The sequence below is a fragment of the Gavia stellata genome, chromosome 21 (genome assembly GCF_030936135.1).
Source record: "Gavia stellata isolate bGavSte3 chromosome 21, bGavSte3.hap2, whole genome shotgun sequence".
Lineage (NCBI taxonomy): Eukaryota > Metazoa > Chordata > Aves > Gaviiformes > Gaviidae > Gavia > Gavia stellata.
In genome coordinates this window covers 14487452-14503491 of record NC_082614.1, presented here as the reverse complement: position 1 = coordinate 14503491, position 16040 = coordinate 14487452, and the positions used below count along the sequence as shown (strand labels likewise).

The 16040-nt window shown below is 51.1% G+C and overlaps 1 protein-coding gene across 1 annotated transcript; it reads right to left on the bottom strand.

Moving 5' to 3' along the window:
• Nucleotides 1-1285: 1285 nt before the first annotated feature.
• Nucleotides 1286-15109, bottom strand: ACAD10 (acyl-CoA dehydrogenase family member 10). Its single transcript, XM_059827696.1, has 13 exons — nucleotides 14944-15109; nucleotides 14275-14423; nucleotides 13256-13450; nucleotides 11484-11642; nucleotides 10531-10690; nucleotides 9945-10085; nucleotides 9105-9195; nucleotides 8112-8293; nucleotides 7529-7679; nucleotides 6133-6278; nucleotides 5117-5290; nucleotides 3838-4193; nucleotides 1286-1374 (listed from the first exon to the last, which is right to left on the bottom strand). Exons 1-13 carry the CDS (start codon nucleotides 15107-15109, stop codon nucleotides 1297-1299), a joined length of 2148 nt encoding a protein of 715 aa, XP_059683679.1. The 3' UTR covers nucleotides 1286-1296.
• Nucleotides 15110-16040: the final 931 nt, after the last annotated feature.

Sequence of the window (16040 nt, the reverse complement as noted above, 5' to 3'; positions counted from 1 at the left end):
TCTTCTGCTGATACCTGGGTGGACAACCCATGACATTCAGCATTAGCCCTATGTTAATGGTTTTGCTCCTCTTGAGCAGGACCCTTCCCTTCCCTGGGGCTTAGCAGACAAACCCGGCAGCACTAAAACCACATGCAATGGAGGAAACACACTCATGGCAGACCCAGCTCTCAGCCTCAAACTCTCAGCCCTGCAACAGCTGGCTGGGGTTGACTCTGCCTGAAAAATGAGATGGTGGGAGGCATAAAGGCCAGGTGCCTGCTCGGAAATCATCCCAACTGTCTGGGCTGGACAGATATAGGCTCCGATACAGGCTCCCTCCCCCTTCCACAGCAGAACCAAGCGCCTGGGGTTGAGGTAGAATTTCACCCTGGAGCCTGGGAGAAACCAAAGCTCAGGTTACCAGGCTTCCCTACAGCCTTATGGTCCTGGTGTTGAGCAGCCAGCACAGCCGCCCCAGGGCTCCTCCGCCGCACCCCTTGTGCCCCTGAGAGCAGGGATGTGGTGGCGACCCTGGGCAGATGGATGTGGCCTTGTGAAAGTGGGCTGTGAGGCTGCACCTGTGCTGGAGAAGCTGGAGAAGAATTCAAAGAAGTGTGCCTATCACTTTAATATTGAATTAATACTAGACTACACATAAAAAGCCCAGGAATTCCTGTGATTGTTCCCAGTTGTCTCCTTGCTGCTGGCCCCTGTAAAGCACTGAAAGCCCCTATTGATCCAGTCTGCATCCTCCCTGATCCCCAAAGAAACCCAGAGAGATCCACTGCAGTCATGGGACCATGGAGTCCTCCCAATTCCTCCCAGTTGTGGGGGCCAGGCATTGCCTCAGCTCCAGAACCTCCCCTGAGGCCAGAGTCCTCGAGGACCTGACTCAGTTCCCCCCACCACTGACTGGAGTCCTTCTAGCATCTGCAGGTAGCTGAAGGTGTTGTGCAGAAGGAGGAGAGACACCCTGCTCTATTCTTTTTATTCCCAAAACCAAGTCTTGCACACCCAGCCCCGACATTCCTGACCAACTCTCCCCCCTGCAAGGCTGGTATTGACTGCCTGCAGCCGCATGATCCAGGGATGGATTTTGCCCCATACCTATTGAGCCTGGCAATAAAGGCACTGAGCCCAGATATGAGGTAACAGCAAACACCACTGAAATTCAGAAGCTCCCAGGCTGCCGTTAGCACGACCTCTCCCATGCCAGAGAAGCTGGTTTAGTCTCACGTCCGAGGCTCCCCAGCACTGTGGCTAGTGGCTTAGGTCCGGTTTGGAGAGCGCTGTCCTGTGAACCACGCGGGACCTTCAGCCAGACATGGAGCTCAGGTCCGAGTGAAGCACCAGGCTGGGGTCTGCACTGCTGAGATGCTCTGCTCTGGATGCCTGTGTGAGAGTGAGATCAAAGCTCATGCAGGGCAAGTAAGGGGCTGCAGGACCGGGGAAGGATAGCAGCAATTACCCCAGCCCCTTCCAAATGCCCTGGGGAAAGCAGCGCTGGGGAAATTTCCCCACCTGGGATCCTACAACAGACCAGACAAATCACCCCTCATGCTCACGGGCCCCAGACTGCAATGCCTCGTTCCTGGTGTGGAGGAGGCCCCAGAAGGGAGGTGTTCCTGTGTTGCTTTATTTGGGCCGGAGAAGGGTCAAATGTTAGGTGTGTGTGTCTACTCACCTGGCTATCCTGATCCATGGCCTGTACAGTCATCATCAGAGCCACTGCTTTGGTCCTGGCACTCTCTGCCTGATGGAAGAGGATGAGACACATCATATCCTCCTACATCCCCCTACCCTGGTGCTGGCCCCCTCTGATAGCCAGGCCTGGCTCCCTCCCAGGCACAATGATGGGAGTGCAGCTGTGTGCCCGGTGCTTTGGCCAGACGCACTTACACTCACTCCGAGAGAGAAACTGAGCTTTGCTCTGCAACCCCGGAGAGGATCTCCCCGGAGAACTGCAGGGACAGGCAGCCTCCGGGAGCAGAGTGCAAACTCTGATGGCTCCCTGTGCAGGACATGGCAGGATCAGCCGAGCTGCTGCACTGTGGAACCAAGAGCACCTCAGCCAAGGGCATCTCGCTGCCAAACTTGCTGGAACGAACCTCCACCCCTGCAGTGCTGGCTGGCATTTGGCAAGCTTGCCCTTTCCCTTCGCCCTTGCCCAGCTTATGAGCACTGTGACAGTCCCAGACCAGGACTACTTGGCTGTTTAACACTCCACTGCGTTATCTTTCTGCCGCGGGCAGCAAGACTCCTCCCCTTGCTTTCACAACACGCTTCCACAGCAAAGGTTGACAGTGCAGGGACGATGCCAAGGGAAAGAACAGTGGGATGGACAGGGAGATGGCAGGGACGAGGGGGCTCTTTGGTCCCCCAGACATGGAGCAGTGTCTCTGCCACAAGCCCAAGGCATGGACTAGAGAGAGCGTAGCAGTCCTGATGTTTGGAGGCTTGGCGACTCTCTCCCAGCTCTGAAGATGAGCGTTTGGAAGAAGGGCAAGGAGACCTACCCATCTCAGCACTTCCAAATTCCCCAGAGCTGCTGCTTCCCCTCCTTTTCTACCTTCTCAGGGGATCAGCTGCTAAGCACCCTGAAATGCTGGGGTTTGCTGGTTTCTGCCAGAGCACAAGGAAATACTTCTGAAGGGCTGAACAACAGATGGGATTTTTTTTTGGTTTTGGCAGCTAAAAGGCAGTTAAGTAACCCACTAGAATTTTATAATGTCACTAGAATACATTAAGAATATAATCTCGGTAGCAACCCAAGGATAAGGATGTTTGCTTTCATGACACACTCTGTGAATGATTACTTATGACACCACTCCTGGAAAATCTGCTTGCAACACCAGGCAGCCCAGAGCCAGGAGCACACCGAGCTGCACCGTGGCCAGCAGCAGCACTGGGAAGTGGAGGCACAGGGAAACCAGACAGTTTGCAGAGCCCGGGCAGGGGACCCAGGTGTCCTGATACCTGTGTATTGGCCTGACCTGCCTTGTGCTGGCAGAAGGAAGAGATGCATAATTAAAACACTGCAGTTTGAGACCTGATGCTACTCCCATCTCTGCTACTGACTCACCACATGACCATGGGCAAGTCACTTTGGTAGCTGGTTTCTGCTTCCTCACCACCATACCAGGAACCCTCCGGTGCACCCTCTCTGTGCAGCAGAGCCCAGGACAGTGGCAGGGCCAAAGTCCAAGTGGCATCCTAGAGCCTGCACTGCCGAGGGCCTGATCACACTCGGCTTATCACTGGGCAGGCGACTATTTGCTGATGGGGATGTCTGCAGGGACAGCCCCTGCCAGGGACAGCAAGAGAAGAGAACACAAAGGAGGAAATGAAGCTGTAGAGCTTGCAGGCAGCTCCCTGCCCTATCTGAGGGACCTCCAGAGGAGGCACCAGCAGGGATTCTTACAAAGAGAATTAACTTAGCCTTTCCCACACAGAGACAGCAGCGAGGATCCAGAGCCCTGCCAGAGGAAGGGAATGAGCAAGCGCTGGACTGGCAGGTGTTGAAAAGCCCCAGCCTTGCCAAGCTCTGGGGACTCCATCAGCATTGGTGGCAGGACCTTGATGGAGCAGCACCAGCAATTACAGCTGGGCTGGCATTAATCTGCTCATCTTGGGAGGGCCAGCGTCTGAAATTGCTGTCTCCCAGAATATGAACTCTGTTACTCGAATGTAGCCAGCAACGGGAACTGAGCTCCCTTTCTGCAAGCCACTGGACTCTACGAATGCCAACTGTCTGATGAGATCCAGAAAATGACGGCACTCAGAGGCATGCCACAATCCCCCACCCCGGCGCAGGTGCAGCAAAGCAACGCTACTTTAGAGAGGAATATGTCTCACCTTCAGTTCTAGAAGAGGACATGGAGTCCATGTGGTCTGGGAAATCAGAAAACTCTGCTGGACACCCGTGATCTTTTCCAGCTTGCAGCAAAGACCATGGGCCATCCCCAACAGGCTGGTGGGGGGAGTGACCAGGGGGACTTTGGGCACAGGAGCTGCCCCAGGATGCGGCCAGGTACCATAGCTCCTGCTGAGGAACGGCCCTCGCCTGGCCCAGGTACTGTAATGTCGTGCAAGAGGCCTTGTGGTGGGGAAGCTGTCAAATACACGGAATCCTTCTTTTATGGCAAACTCCCAAGCCAGGTCGGCCACGAACTCTGCATCCTCTGGGCTGCTTTCAGCTGGAGCTCGCCTCTCTGGGGACAAGAGGAGAATAGGACACCTTTGTTTGAAAGAGATGGTATTATGTAGTCACACCCCAAACAGCGCCATGTGCCCTCATCTGGGCCAGCCCAGCAGGACTCGTGGAGGATCCTCTCTAAGGAACATGAAAATAACATCTTGTTTTTCTCTGATAAAGACTCCCAGGCCAGACCTGATGTATGCAGATAAACAGCACTGGGAGTTCACACCTCCTCCCTGCTTTCCCATCTCTCTTCGATGGTGGTGCTTAGTTTGAAAGTCTGAGAGCTCCACCTGTAGGACATGGCTCCAAGCTCTGAACTCTGGCTTCTGCTCAGTTCTCCCATGAAAGAAAAGTGATCACACAGCAACCTCCGATCAGCACAAACAGCAAACGGGACCAGACCAGACCTTGCATCCAGCAAAAAGCAGCCGCTGGCGAAATGCCCTGTGTGTGCTCCCCTTCGGTCCTTTTTGCTGTTTGCAGGACACAACCTGACTACACAACACAGCCTGCCTGAGAGGTTACAGCAGCCTCACACCCTCCAGAGCCTGTGCTGGAGCAGGGAGGGAGCTCTGTACTTTACAGGACACTCTATTCGCACCCCTCTTTACATGCAGCAGTAACTCGCTGCGTGATTACTCCCAGGTCACTCATCTCCAGAGTGAAACAATATCTCTCACTTAGATCCCTGATTTCCCACAGGAGCGCTACGCTGAAAGCACAAGACTGCCAGACATGCCACGCTTTGCTGTAGCACCTGGAATTTTGGAGCTCACAGGATTCATAGCCAGAAGTCCTCAAACCCTGCAGCACATGCTGCCGGTCTGACCTCCCCCGGTTCGGTGTGAGAGCTCTCCCCACACCGGTGCTCGTGTTTCTGTGCTCTGGCTGGAGACCTGTGCAGAACAGGGCTGGTGTGGTTGGGTGCCTCACCGGCCAGAGAGCGTTTGTAGAGTCCCTGCAGCATTGCAGCCAGTCGGAAGAAGGCAAAGGCCATGTAGAAATTCCAGTTCTCGGGGCGCTCCACTCCCATGTGGCCACGGTACATCTGGGAATACTCCTCTGCTGTGGGGACTCCCAGGTGCCCCAAATCACACTTCCTCAAGCCTGGAAGACATGAAGAGGCAACAGTGAAGCAGCAGACAGTGAGGAGCTCAGAGCTTTCTAGGGATACCGTGAGGCTTGTGGCAGAGCCATGCAGCTGTGCAGCAGTGGACACACCTGCACCCATCCAACACCTGCACTGCTGCCATGATGTTTCCATACATAACAATGGGGTTTGGCACCAACCCACATAGGTGAAATGTATATGGGGCAGTTTTCTTCATTGGGGTGAGATTGTGAAAGCAGTGATGGATGGATCTTCCTTGTAAACGATGGAGTAATTGTCGTCCCTGTTTACCCCATATTGTTCTTTTTAACAAGCGTATAACTTTGTGGACAAACCCCTTCTAGGCTGGCGTGGTTCACAGCTTTCTCACCCAAAAGAGTTCCTCAGCTTTACAGCTGAAGTGAGAGGGAAAATAATCCAAACAAATTTTTGAATGCAGTTTTGCAAGCTGTGAAGCAGGGCCCTCCTCTCTGGGGCCGTCCCTGACATGACTGCTAACGAAGATCCGTGTGCATGAAGAGGGTGACTACCAACCAGGACAGGGAGCGCATGGCAGAGTATCTGCCAAGTGGGTGGCAGATACGAGACAAACTGGGGATGGGGCGACCAGGGCACAGTGATCGCTGCACATGCAGAAAGATGTTTCCACCCTGGAGGGATGGAGGGTTCTTCAGGGAGGGGAGAAAGGGCAGAGCAGGGGACATGGTATGGGACCCACAGCCCTTTCCAACTGCAATGAGCCCAACTGTCAGCTGAGCTCTCTGGGCAGGAGCTAATCTGTTTCTGAACTCTGGTTCCTCTCTCCGCGTGTCAATCGAGACTTTGCCCCTCTCTGTACCTCTCAGTGCATTAAAGTGAGGTGGCAGGAAGTAGGCCATACAGTTATTCGCCAAATCAGAGATGGGATCTCCTAGAGTTGAAAGCTTCCAGCCAAGGACAGCAAGGACTTCTGGCCTGTCTGGATGAAAGACCAGGTTGTCCATCCTGTATCAGAGGGAAAAAGAGATCAGAAGAGTCTCAAGAGGGGGAAAAAATCCCAATACTCTGCAGCAGTAGGTGCTTTCCAGTGCTCTTCACTCTCTTCAAAAACTGCTGAGTCCTTTGGGAGGCTGCACAGGTGAAAGATTAATTTCTGCAAGCGTAGGTCAGGGAGGACGCAGATTACTCAGTAGTGAACTCCCTGGTTGATGATGAACTGAACTGTTCTTTGAAGAATGAAACCAAGTTATTCAGGGCCTCAGATCAGCAACAGATGTTACAGGATAGGCTAGCCAAAAAGTGAAGCAGGCAAGTCACTGTCCAGGGGGATCTTCTGGTCATTTCAAAGGCACACAGTAACTCCAAGCCCTGCATTTTCATGTGCTGTAGATTATGCGTAGTACAGCCTTCACCAGTTTGAGCCCCAGGAGAGGGCAGCAGCCTACTGAGGAGGAAACAGAGAGGGCACCTGTCAAGGTGCAGAGAGCTCACCAGCTTCCAGTCACACAGGAACTGTGTGCGCTAAACCTTGCGGGAAGGAGCCTTGGCCCAGAATTGGCACACACCTATGCTGCAGCCTCACATCCCTGGCAGCCATGGTCTGACAATGCAGAAGTAGCTCTCAGCATCCCTCACCTCTGTCCCCAGCCGCCAGGCTCCTGCATGACTTCACCTGTAACACTGGCAGGTTTTGCCATACATCCTGCAGCATCTCACCAGCCACCCAAACTCTTTAAGCACAAAATATCATTAGCAACATGCACCAGGACTGATTTCTGAGTATTGCAGAAACAGTTGATGATCCTCCAGTGTTAGACCGGGGTTTGCAGTGGTTGTGTGAAGAAACTCTGAAACACCAATGAGGCAGCAAGATTGGAATTGGACATCGGGAGTCCAGGCTTTCAGTTCCTGCCCCCGGTTTCCCTGCTCTTGAATGGGCACTGCTTTTAAACTGCCACAGATCAGTAGGCAGATAAACACTGGGGAAAATACGAGAGCTCTGGGTGCAAGACAGCACCAGTCAGAGCTCTTAGAATGTTTCTCATGACAGATGTGAAGGGTTTGTGGCCCTCTAGGTCTTAGTACCTGGGGGATGCTGAACATGACCCAGAGCCCAGCTTTCGGACAGCTCTGAAGCTGCTGCACCAGCCCAACTCAGCACCTCTTTGGAGCCTGTGTATTGCTTTATTTACACTCTCTCTCCTTCTCTGCTTCCTGGGATGTACCCCAGGACAGTGCTGTCAGCCAAGCAGTACCTGAAATCACCATGCACGACTGTCGTCATCTGAGATTCAGGAAAATGCAGAGGCAGCCACTCGATGAGTCTCTCCATAGCTGGGATAACATGAGTTTCCATAGCTCGATACTGCTTTGTCCAGGTCTCAACTTGCCACTGAATGTAATTATCTGTAAAAAGGGAAGGAAGGCTCTCGGGGAAAGGGACAGGCGCAAAGAGGCTTCAAAAGAGATGCATAAAAGGTGCATGCAGAAAAAGTCAAACAGCCAAGCAGATCTCAGTCTAGCATTCTGAGATAAGCTCAAAGAGGTTAACTGTGATTTCCAGGGGTCTCATGCATTCTTAACTGGGCACTGGATTTGATATTCTGGTGGAAATAATCAGATCCTGGACAAAAACATAAATTCTCCACCAACCTGGAGGAAAACAAGCAGCTCTCCACACCCTCCCACCATGCCTGGAGATTCAGACACCCTGCTGCTCATCTTCGCTTTCCCAACTGCCCCCAAGTTTGGCCTAAGTCCTGTACCCGAGCCTATCCCTTGAAATGCTGATACACAGGAGAAGAAAATAGTGATAGAGGATATGTAGCCTTGTCTCACCATGCTCCCTGAGGTCCTCCAGTTTGGCTGCTCTGAGGTCTACGCTGTGGATCTTGGAGAGGACTTGGCTCATGGCAGCATAAATAGCTCTCCGCTGGCTAGGCTGCAGCGCAGGGAGGGAGACATCGCTGTAGATATGACCAGCGCAGTGCTCCATCAGGTAGAAAGGGGTGCCAAAGGTGCTGGGGAAACAAGGTGGAACCGGCGGGTCTGAGGTTAATCCTGCTACCTACCACCCGTCAAATCTCACCTGCACCTTCAACATGCCCCCAGGCCTCACCTGCATGGCAAGGTGAAGACCAGCCTCAACAGCACTTGAGTGCTAACACCCAGCTGTGGCCTGGGCTCAAGCCCAACTCAGGCTGCCAGCCTGTAGCACACGGCTGTGGCGTGATCAGTCCTGTTCCCTCCAGCCCCTGGAAGCTGAGCTTGGAACCAGGCTACAGCACCAACCATCTGCCTGCCTCCCCTGCAATGAGCTCTGGAGCTGGGCTGTCAGGCTGCATGCAAACATCACGAACGGTGGACACACATTTATCTGCAGTGCAGAGACTTTATTACTGCAGCCAGCAGAGATCTGAGTGTAGCTGTGCTGACTGCAAGCTAGACAGGGTGTCCTGGTCACAGACTTGCTGCTATCACGGCTGTAGACCTTGGGGCAAGTCTGAGGACTGGCAGTTAGAAAAATCACCTCCTTATTGGAAGCCTGAGAATATTGAGTCAGCAGGAAACCCTACAACATTGTTTTATAGCAGCTTTTCAAAGGAAGAGAGTATTTTGATTAATTGCTAAAATAAGGACACACCTAAAACAAGCCAAATAAAAGTGTTACTGTCCTTTGAACTTCTAAAGGCTCCTCTAGCCTGAGACTGGGCAAACACTAATGAGACCAGTGTACTTTGTGAGGTCTGGCTCCTTCTCTCCTCTTCTCATCTTTGGGGGAATCTGGCTGAAGTTGTCAAGCACAGAGTGAAAGCTGAAGGACAAGCTTACCTTCTGTCCTCGCAGAGAGCAAGTACAGTGGGAACAGGAACACCAGCCTCAGAGAGTGCCTTCAGTACCCTGCCAGGGCGAGTCAGAGAGCCGTGTCAGCACAGAAAGGCATTAGGGAATCAATACTAGAACTGCATTGTTGCTAGGCAGACACACAATATAAAAAACAGCCCTGTGCTCAATTTTAAACACACTAAAATAGCATGGCTGGGGGTAGGGGAAAGAAGCACACCAAAATCTTTGTGTGGCCCAGAGCCATGAGACCAACACTCTGAAAAACCAAGGGGAGATCACAACTGCTCCCCCACAAGCATCCTGCTGCTCTGCTGCTGAGGCAGAGATCTCTGGCACAGCAAACTGGTTTGCAGCATGACCACTCCAGCATGGGGCTAGCCCTTCGCTAGGCTCCTCACTGCTCAGTTGCAGTGTTGTGCTGCAACCTTTCTCCCACCCAAGGTGCCAGACGTGACAGTGAGATCCTGTGTCTCCCGACACATGCTGGGAGAGCTATGGTGTGCTCTGTGCATTGGAAGGAATGGCAGTGCAGGAGTGGGGAGGGTGCTTTTCACAGGCACAGGGTGCTAACTGCACGCTTGCCAGCTGCAGGGCGGTAGCACAGCCTTGTCTCTCAATCCAGGACTGCTCACGCTAGCTGTAGCAAACGGACAGATCCCAAACTGGGATGCAGAGCTGTGCAAAATGCAGGAGAGGACAATGTGAGAGGCAGGTGCATGAACTGTATGTGTGATGTGGAACAGACAAGGCAAGGCTGGAATAGAGCACTGTCCCTACAAAAGTCTTCCCTGTTCAGCAGCATGAGGAGCACAGCTCCTTCTCACCTGTATTCCCTTCTGACAGCAGGGCCTGAGGGACACGGGCTGTCAGAGGGCTCCTTCTTCAGCACTAGCAAGCGATCTCCAAACTTGATGTAATAGGTCCGGGTAGACTGTCCGTGGCCAAACTGCCGTAACACTAGTGGGCCTGAAGAGTTGAGAGCAGAAGGTCAGCAGACAGAAGCATGAGCTGGGATTATTTTTCACCACTTCTCCAGGTTTTACTTCCCCTTCCTGTGCCTAGGTCTGGGATCTCACTTGCAGCAATCAGGAACCTACACTTTGCTCCTGTGTCCCAAATCCCTGGGGAGCGTGGCAATCACTCACAGATGGCTCACAGGCCAGGAATATTCCTGGCATCTCTTTGGCAACTTGTGCTCAGCCCCTCCCAAAGGAGGAAGTCCTAAAATGTTGTTTCCCATTTCTGGGAAACAGTGACGGATCACTGAAACTTGAATGGCTGCACCTTTTGCTTGGAGGTTAGAAGCCTTTCGTTAATAAGATTTTTCAATCCATCTGTTGTATGATGGAAAGAGCCAATGGCTCCAGAATATGCAAGCTTTCAGGCTGAAGAGCAAAAAGCGCTGCAATACCTGTTGCGTGGTCACCGAGAACATTTTCAAGGTACTTTTGCAGATGATCTTTTGGGATTTCCATGCTTGGTCTCACTGAACAAGTATATGGAACAAACCCTTGCAAAGGAAAACTCAGATAGGTTTCCAGCTCTTTGAGTGCTACTTCTGGATCATCAACCTGAAAGCAGGAGGGAGAAAGAAACTCTGGGTGATACCTAGAAGATAAAATTGCCTGGGAAAGAAAGAGCTCTGCACGCTTGCAATGCATTTATCTGTGAGTCCAATGGCACCAACCCACCAAGGCACACAGGAATTCATGGGTCAGTCTCTGCCGGCACAGAGCACCACTACCAATATTCGCTGAGCCTCCCGTCTTGGTCTCTGTCCCGGAGACGTACCTGTTACTGTGGCGTAGGCACTGTGGGCTTGGGCTGGGCTAAGAGCTGGAATTCCCTGTGTGCAGTCCAGGGGAGCAGAGTTCACTCTTCCCACCAGTCCCATGCTTGTCCTTCCCCCAGTGGTGCCCTCACCGAAGTAAAACCCCTGTGCTCTCTATCTCCACAGCCTGAGTGTTAACCAGTCAGTCCCCAGATCCATGAAGCCTCAGAGCTTCTAGAAATTTATTAAATATGTCTTATTTTCTCACATCAGATGGATGCGGTTGTCTCAACCATACGGTTAGGGCTGTTTCTCTAATAGGGAACTGAGGTCGATAAAGGAGAAGCGACTTCTCCGAGGTTACACTGGCTGTCGGGTTTAGAGCTGTGAATGAAACAGGCCAGTGCAGACTTTGCCAGTAATCCTCTGCTTTAACTCCGCCACATCCTGTAGGAATAAGGACAGGCTGAAACAAAAGGCTTGGCAACATGAGTCTGCCACTGCGATTGAAAATCCTGAGCCATTCAAGTCAAACACAGCTCCTGGACTTAGAAACCATGCCCAAAGCCTGTCCTGGTTGCATTGCTTTGTACCTTCACCGTTTTAATGCCAAGCTGGGCTGCTGCTTTTAGGTTCTGGCTGCTGTTGTCGAGGAAGATGGATTCCTGGGGCTGAACGCCCAAGCGCTCCAAGCATAGCTTGTAGATACGAGGATCTGGCTTGCGCATTCCTTCCCGGTAAGATTCAACCATCTACGGCAACAACAAATGGATTATGCATGAGCGTACTGTGACCACAAACATCTGTGCAGTGTTGGAAATGGAGGATGGGAGGGTGGGAAAGAGACTGACAGTCTAAGTAACATGTGAAATAAAGGACACGGGGAATGGAGGGCTGATAGAGCTGGATAGGACGTGATTCAAGCGACTGCGTGGGTGCCAATTGCTTGGCTGCGGCTCTGTCAGTTCAAATAAGCTAAACAGGATCAGCCAGTCCTTGGATGGAAGATATCCAATGAGATGTCACGATGTGGGAGACTCACTGGATGTCCTAGACTGTGCTGAACAAATTGCTTAATGCTGTCCAAGAAAGCCTTGGATTGTACCACCTTCCAAATGATCCGGAAAAGTGGTATCCTGACCGTTGCACCTATCAACCACGCCAAAGCAATCTTCACAGCAGCAGAGCTGTTGACCATAATCATCTGCCCAAATTTGGATCAAAAAAATTTCGAGTCAGTCTTTGAATACTCACATTGCCCTCAAAACCATAAAAAAAATCAAGCAACATTTCACCCCTGGAGTGACAGACACTCTAGGAATACAAATGAATCTATTAGATAGACATAAAAGCCAATCCTAATGGACATCCACATTCAATTACATTTTTTTTTCACTAATTACTGTGCAGTGCTGTTGCCTGCTGTTACAGAAGAGCCACACTGCATGAGTGATGACACTGGATAGGCCATGGTTATTAAAGTGCTTTGAAACAGTCTGGGATGAAAGATACCTCAGAGCATTACAACAGAGCATCACTCCACTAAGAGAACTTCATAGGCACTGGTGTCACTAGTATAATGCACAGAAAGCGGAGTTGATAATGATGTAATGTTGACAAGACGACTTTAAACAGTCCCAGTTTTTAAATGTATCAATACAACTCTGCATATTTTGTTGGCTCGATCAAAGCTATAAAACAAACTTAAGTCACAAATAAACTACTGAAATTCAAAGATGTGAATTGGGGCACACAACAAAGCAAATTTTCTGTCATGCTGAGGCGAGTCCTCACAGCTGCCTGTCAAAGTGAAGCCAGTCGAACCAGCCTCGATGTTCATGGCTGATCTTCTGCTTTATCTCTGCAAAAACGAAGCGTGCTGGGAGCGGGGTCTCTGCCTGCTCATCAGCTCAGACAGATCGGCATGTTAGGGTAGTGGGATTTTTTCTAATATGGGGGATGCTCTGCAATTCCTTGGGATGAAACAAGCTTTAAAAGAGTGAGGACTAAATAGAAAGCAAGCAGGGGCACTGGGTAATAAAATTTATTTCTTGTATAGTGTTCCAGCTTCTAAGTCCTTCATCAACATCGCTAGCTATGCCTGTTACATGTATATTGTGGTTGCGTGGGCATTTTGCAATGAATTTTCAAATGCACAAGTACCTGGCACTCCCTCAGACCCTCTTCAAAGCCCAGTCACTACAACAGATTATGCCAGGAAACATTTTCACAGACTGTTAACTTTTATGTCTACTAATACGTGCTGCTGGTTGCCCTTCATTTGGTACCTGCTGTAAAGAATTTTAGTTGCTGCTTTCTGTAGACCTAGGTACAGAAATGCATTTTGGAATCCATCCAGGCTTACCACATCAAAGTGTTTTCGGTCTAGGGGCAGAAAGCTCTCTTCGTTCAGGAGGCAGAAGCTGTCGCTTAGAAGAGCTGTCTTAAGACCTTCTGCACGGATACACTGTACTGCTTCTGCCATTATGGGGAGCTGTTTTATCATCTCATTTCTGATTAAGTCCAAGAGAAAAGAGTCCACTGGAACACAGACGTTTGCCTAAGAAACCAGAGAAACCCCAAAAATGATAATTAGCCATAAATGGTTTTCAAGCAGGGAGGAAAATAAGAGTGGCTGGGTAGTAGGTTGCCTGATCATCTTATCTTGCTGTCCTACTTCCTTTGGCAGCAGAAGGCAGTCAGTGAATCTCCTAGCTAAATTGCTTAGACCAAATAAACAAGTGTTCTCACATTACTAATTCTACAGAAGCAGCAGCAGAGATAAAGGGCGGATTTTGGGAAAGAGAAATGCACTAGGGCTGTGCCTGCCATGGAATCAAGGCAGGCTAGAGAGAAATACTGCTCTACCATTCAGCAGGCAGGCAAGGGATCGGCATTTTAGACTGAGCTGTTTCAAAAAGACTTTATTCAAAAGTGGGTTCTTGCACTGTGTTCCTGGAGCTGTGGTGGAGGGGCTTCTACTGATCTTAAGGACCCTCCCCGGAGACCATGGTCTCCATCCATCGAGTGCGCCCATGTACGAACTAACAGCAAAAGCTTTTCAGCTGATCTCTGATTCTCTGACTTCTCATCTCGGCTGATCCTAGAGGTGTCCTGAAATAAAAAAAGTTACGAAATATGCAGGAAGAGGCTGGTGGAAGTGAAGGCAAATTCAGCTGGCCATCCTGCCTGGGTACCAGAATGATGATAGCAGTGAAAAGTCTGCCCTGATCAGACAGCAATGCTTCCTAGGTGGTAAATCCAGACCCTTCCATCAAAGGATTTCTTTTAAAAGCTCCTCTTTCCTCACTGAACCACCACATTGCAGGATCCCATTTCCCTGCAGTCAGGAAGCACAAAGAGAGGAGGAGGGAGTTGGCTTACAATCTCAAAGCACTGCTGTCCCAGTTCCTGCAAAAACTCCACAGTCGTCAGCTCTCCTCTTGCGTACTTGAGAGAGGGACTGTTTTCCCCTCCAGAGAGTATAGCTTGCTGGATGGTGCCAGCTGGAATACAATTCCGGGCCTCCCAGTCTACATAGAGAAAAGTAAGAAAGCCAGGAGAGAGCACGTACGGCATCATCAGAACTGGGAAATTAGCTTGAAATCCCTCTGAAGTCTAATACATCAACCAGCACTCATGAGAATGGACGTGCTGGACTGGAGCAATTTACCCAGACACAAAGAGAAGAAGTTTTGGCCTTCCCCCAGCTGAAGTACCTCACCACTATTTTTGGTGTGGTACCTGTGGGGTGAAAACACGGAGTTCTTAAAGTGTCCTGAAGGTCTGTACCAACGTTGGGTGGTATCAGCCGGTGCCACTACAGGACACTTTCACTACCAGACGGGTTCAGGCCCTGAGCTGGAGCTGTCAACGCGGTTGTGGGTTGCTGTCAGTTCTGGTACTTCTGAAGGCACAACGGGGTATCATTGTTGTCACCACAAGTTCTTGAATATCTTACCGGAACCAGAAGCAGCTGACAGGGACACCTGAAATTTATTTTCCCTCCATGCACAGAAACAACAGGAGCAAATGAGAAATGAGAATACACACCCGCGGCTGTCTTGTAAGGGGACGGGAGGAGCACTCCGCTCGCATCAAAGATCACGGCTTTATAATGGCACCATCCAGATCGCCTCCTCCGAATTAACCCACGCGGGTGCTGCTGGATCCTGGCACAGAGCAAGTAAGGGGCGCGGGCAACGCTCCTCAGGTACATGCTGTGGAAAATTCGCAACTGGCCCGTGCCGACCGAGGAGAGAGGCTAGGACGCAAAGTATAGAATTAGAAGGGTAAATATTTATTCATGCACGTGAAGTGTCCCAGCCAAATTGGGGCACCTGAATGTGGTTTGACGCAGGGTCCTTATACCCTTCAAATGTTCAGGTACAACATAATTTGACTAATCACTAACACCCGCACTACTGATTACTAATCATAGCAAAACTTTGCAATGTGACTATATTTTTGCAACATTCTTGTTGGCTGTCTATTGATCCCCATGTCCCTGGAGTCAGTCTTGCTATAGTGACTTTTCCGTGAAACCAGATGATGCTGAGAGGGTTTCAAATACATGTTAGAGGGGCTATAGGATGCTGGCGTTAGCTTGATTATCCAGGGGTATCCTTTATCCTTCACGGACAGCTCTAAGCCATGAAGCAAAGTCCTTATTTCCAGGGCTGAGCTGTCCTTTCGTTTCTTTTACTTAAGCATGAACCATACCAATGCCTGGCACGGCCCTGAGCTGCAAGATACCAGCGTGGTGGGTGTGAGGGGAAAGGAAGAAAGAGGGGTGGTGGTGTTTTTTTTTTGGGGGGGGGTGTTTTGGCCTAAGGGGATGGGGCCTGGTCCCTCCAGCTTGGCTGTGTTGCCATGGTAACGGGGCCTGTGGCTCTGGGGCAGGCCGAGCCCAAACAGGACTGTCACCCCCTCCTCTTCCATCCCCAGTGTCCCATCCCTCCTCTCAGCCCTGAATTCGCCCTTGGGGGGGCCGGGGCATTGAGCGGGGGGGCCCCCTTCGTCCCTTCCGGGGCCCCCCCTCCGTGCCCCGGCCCCCCCAAGGCCTAGTCCAGGCCCGGCCTTGCCAGGAAGAGGGCAGGCTTCACCGTGCTATTTGACCCCAGCCCCCAAGTCTCGCGAGAACACACCTG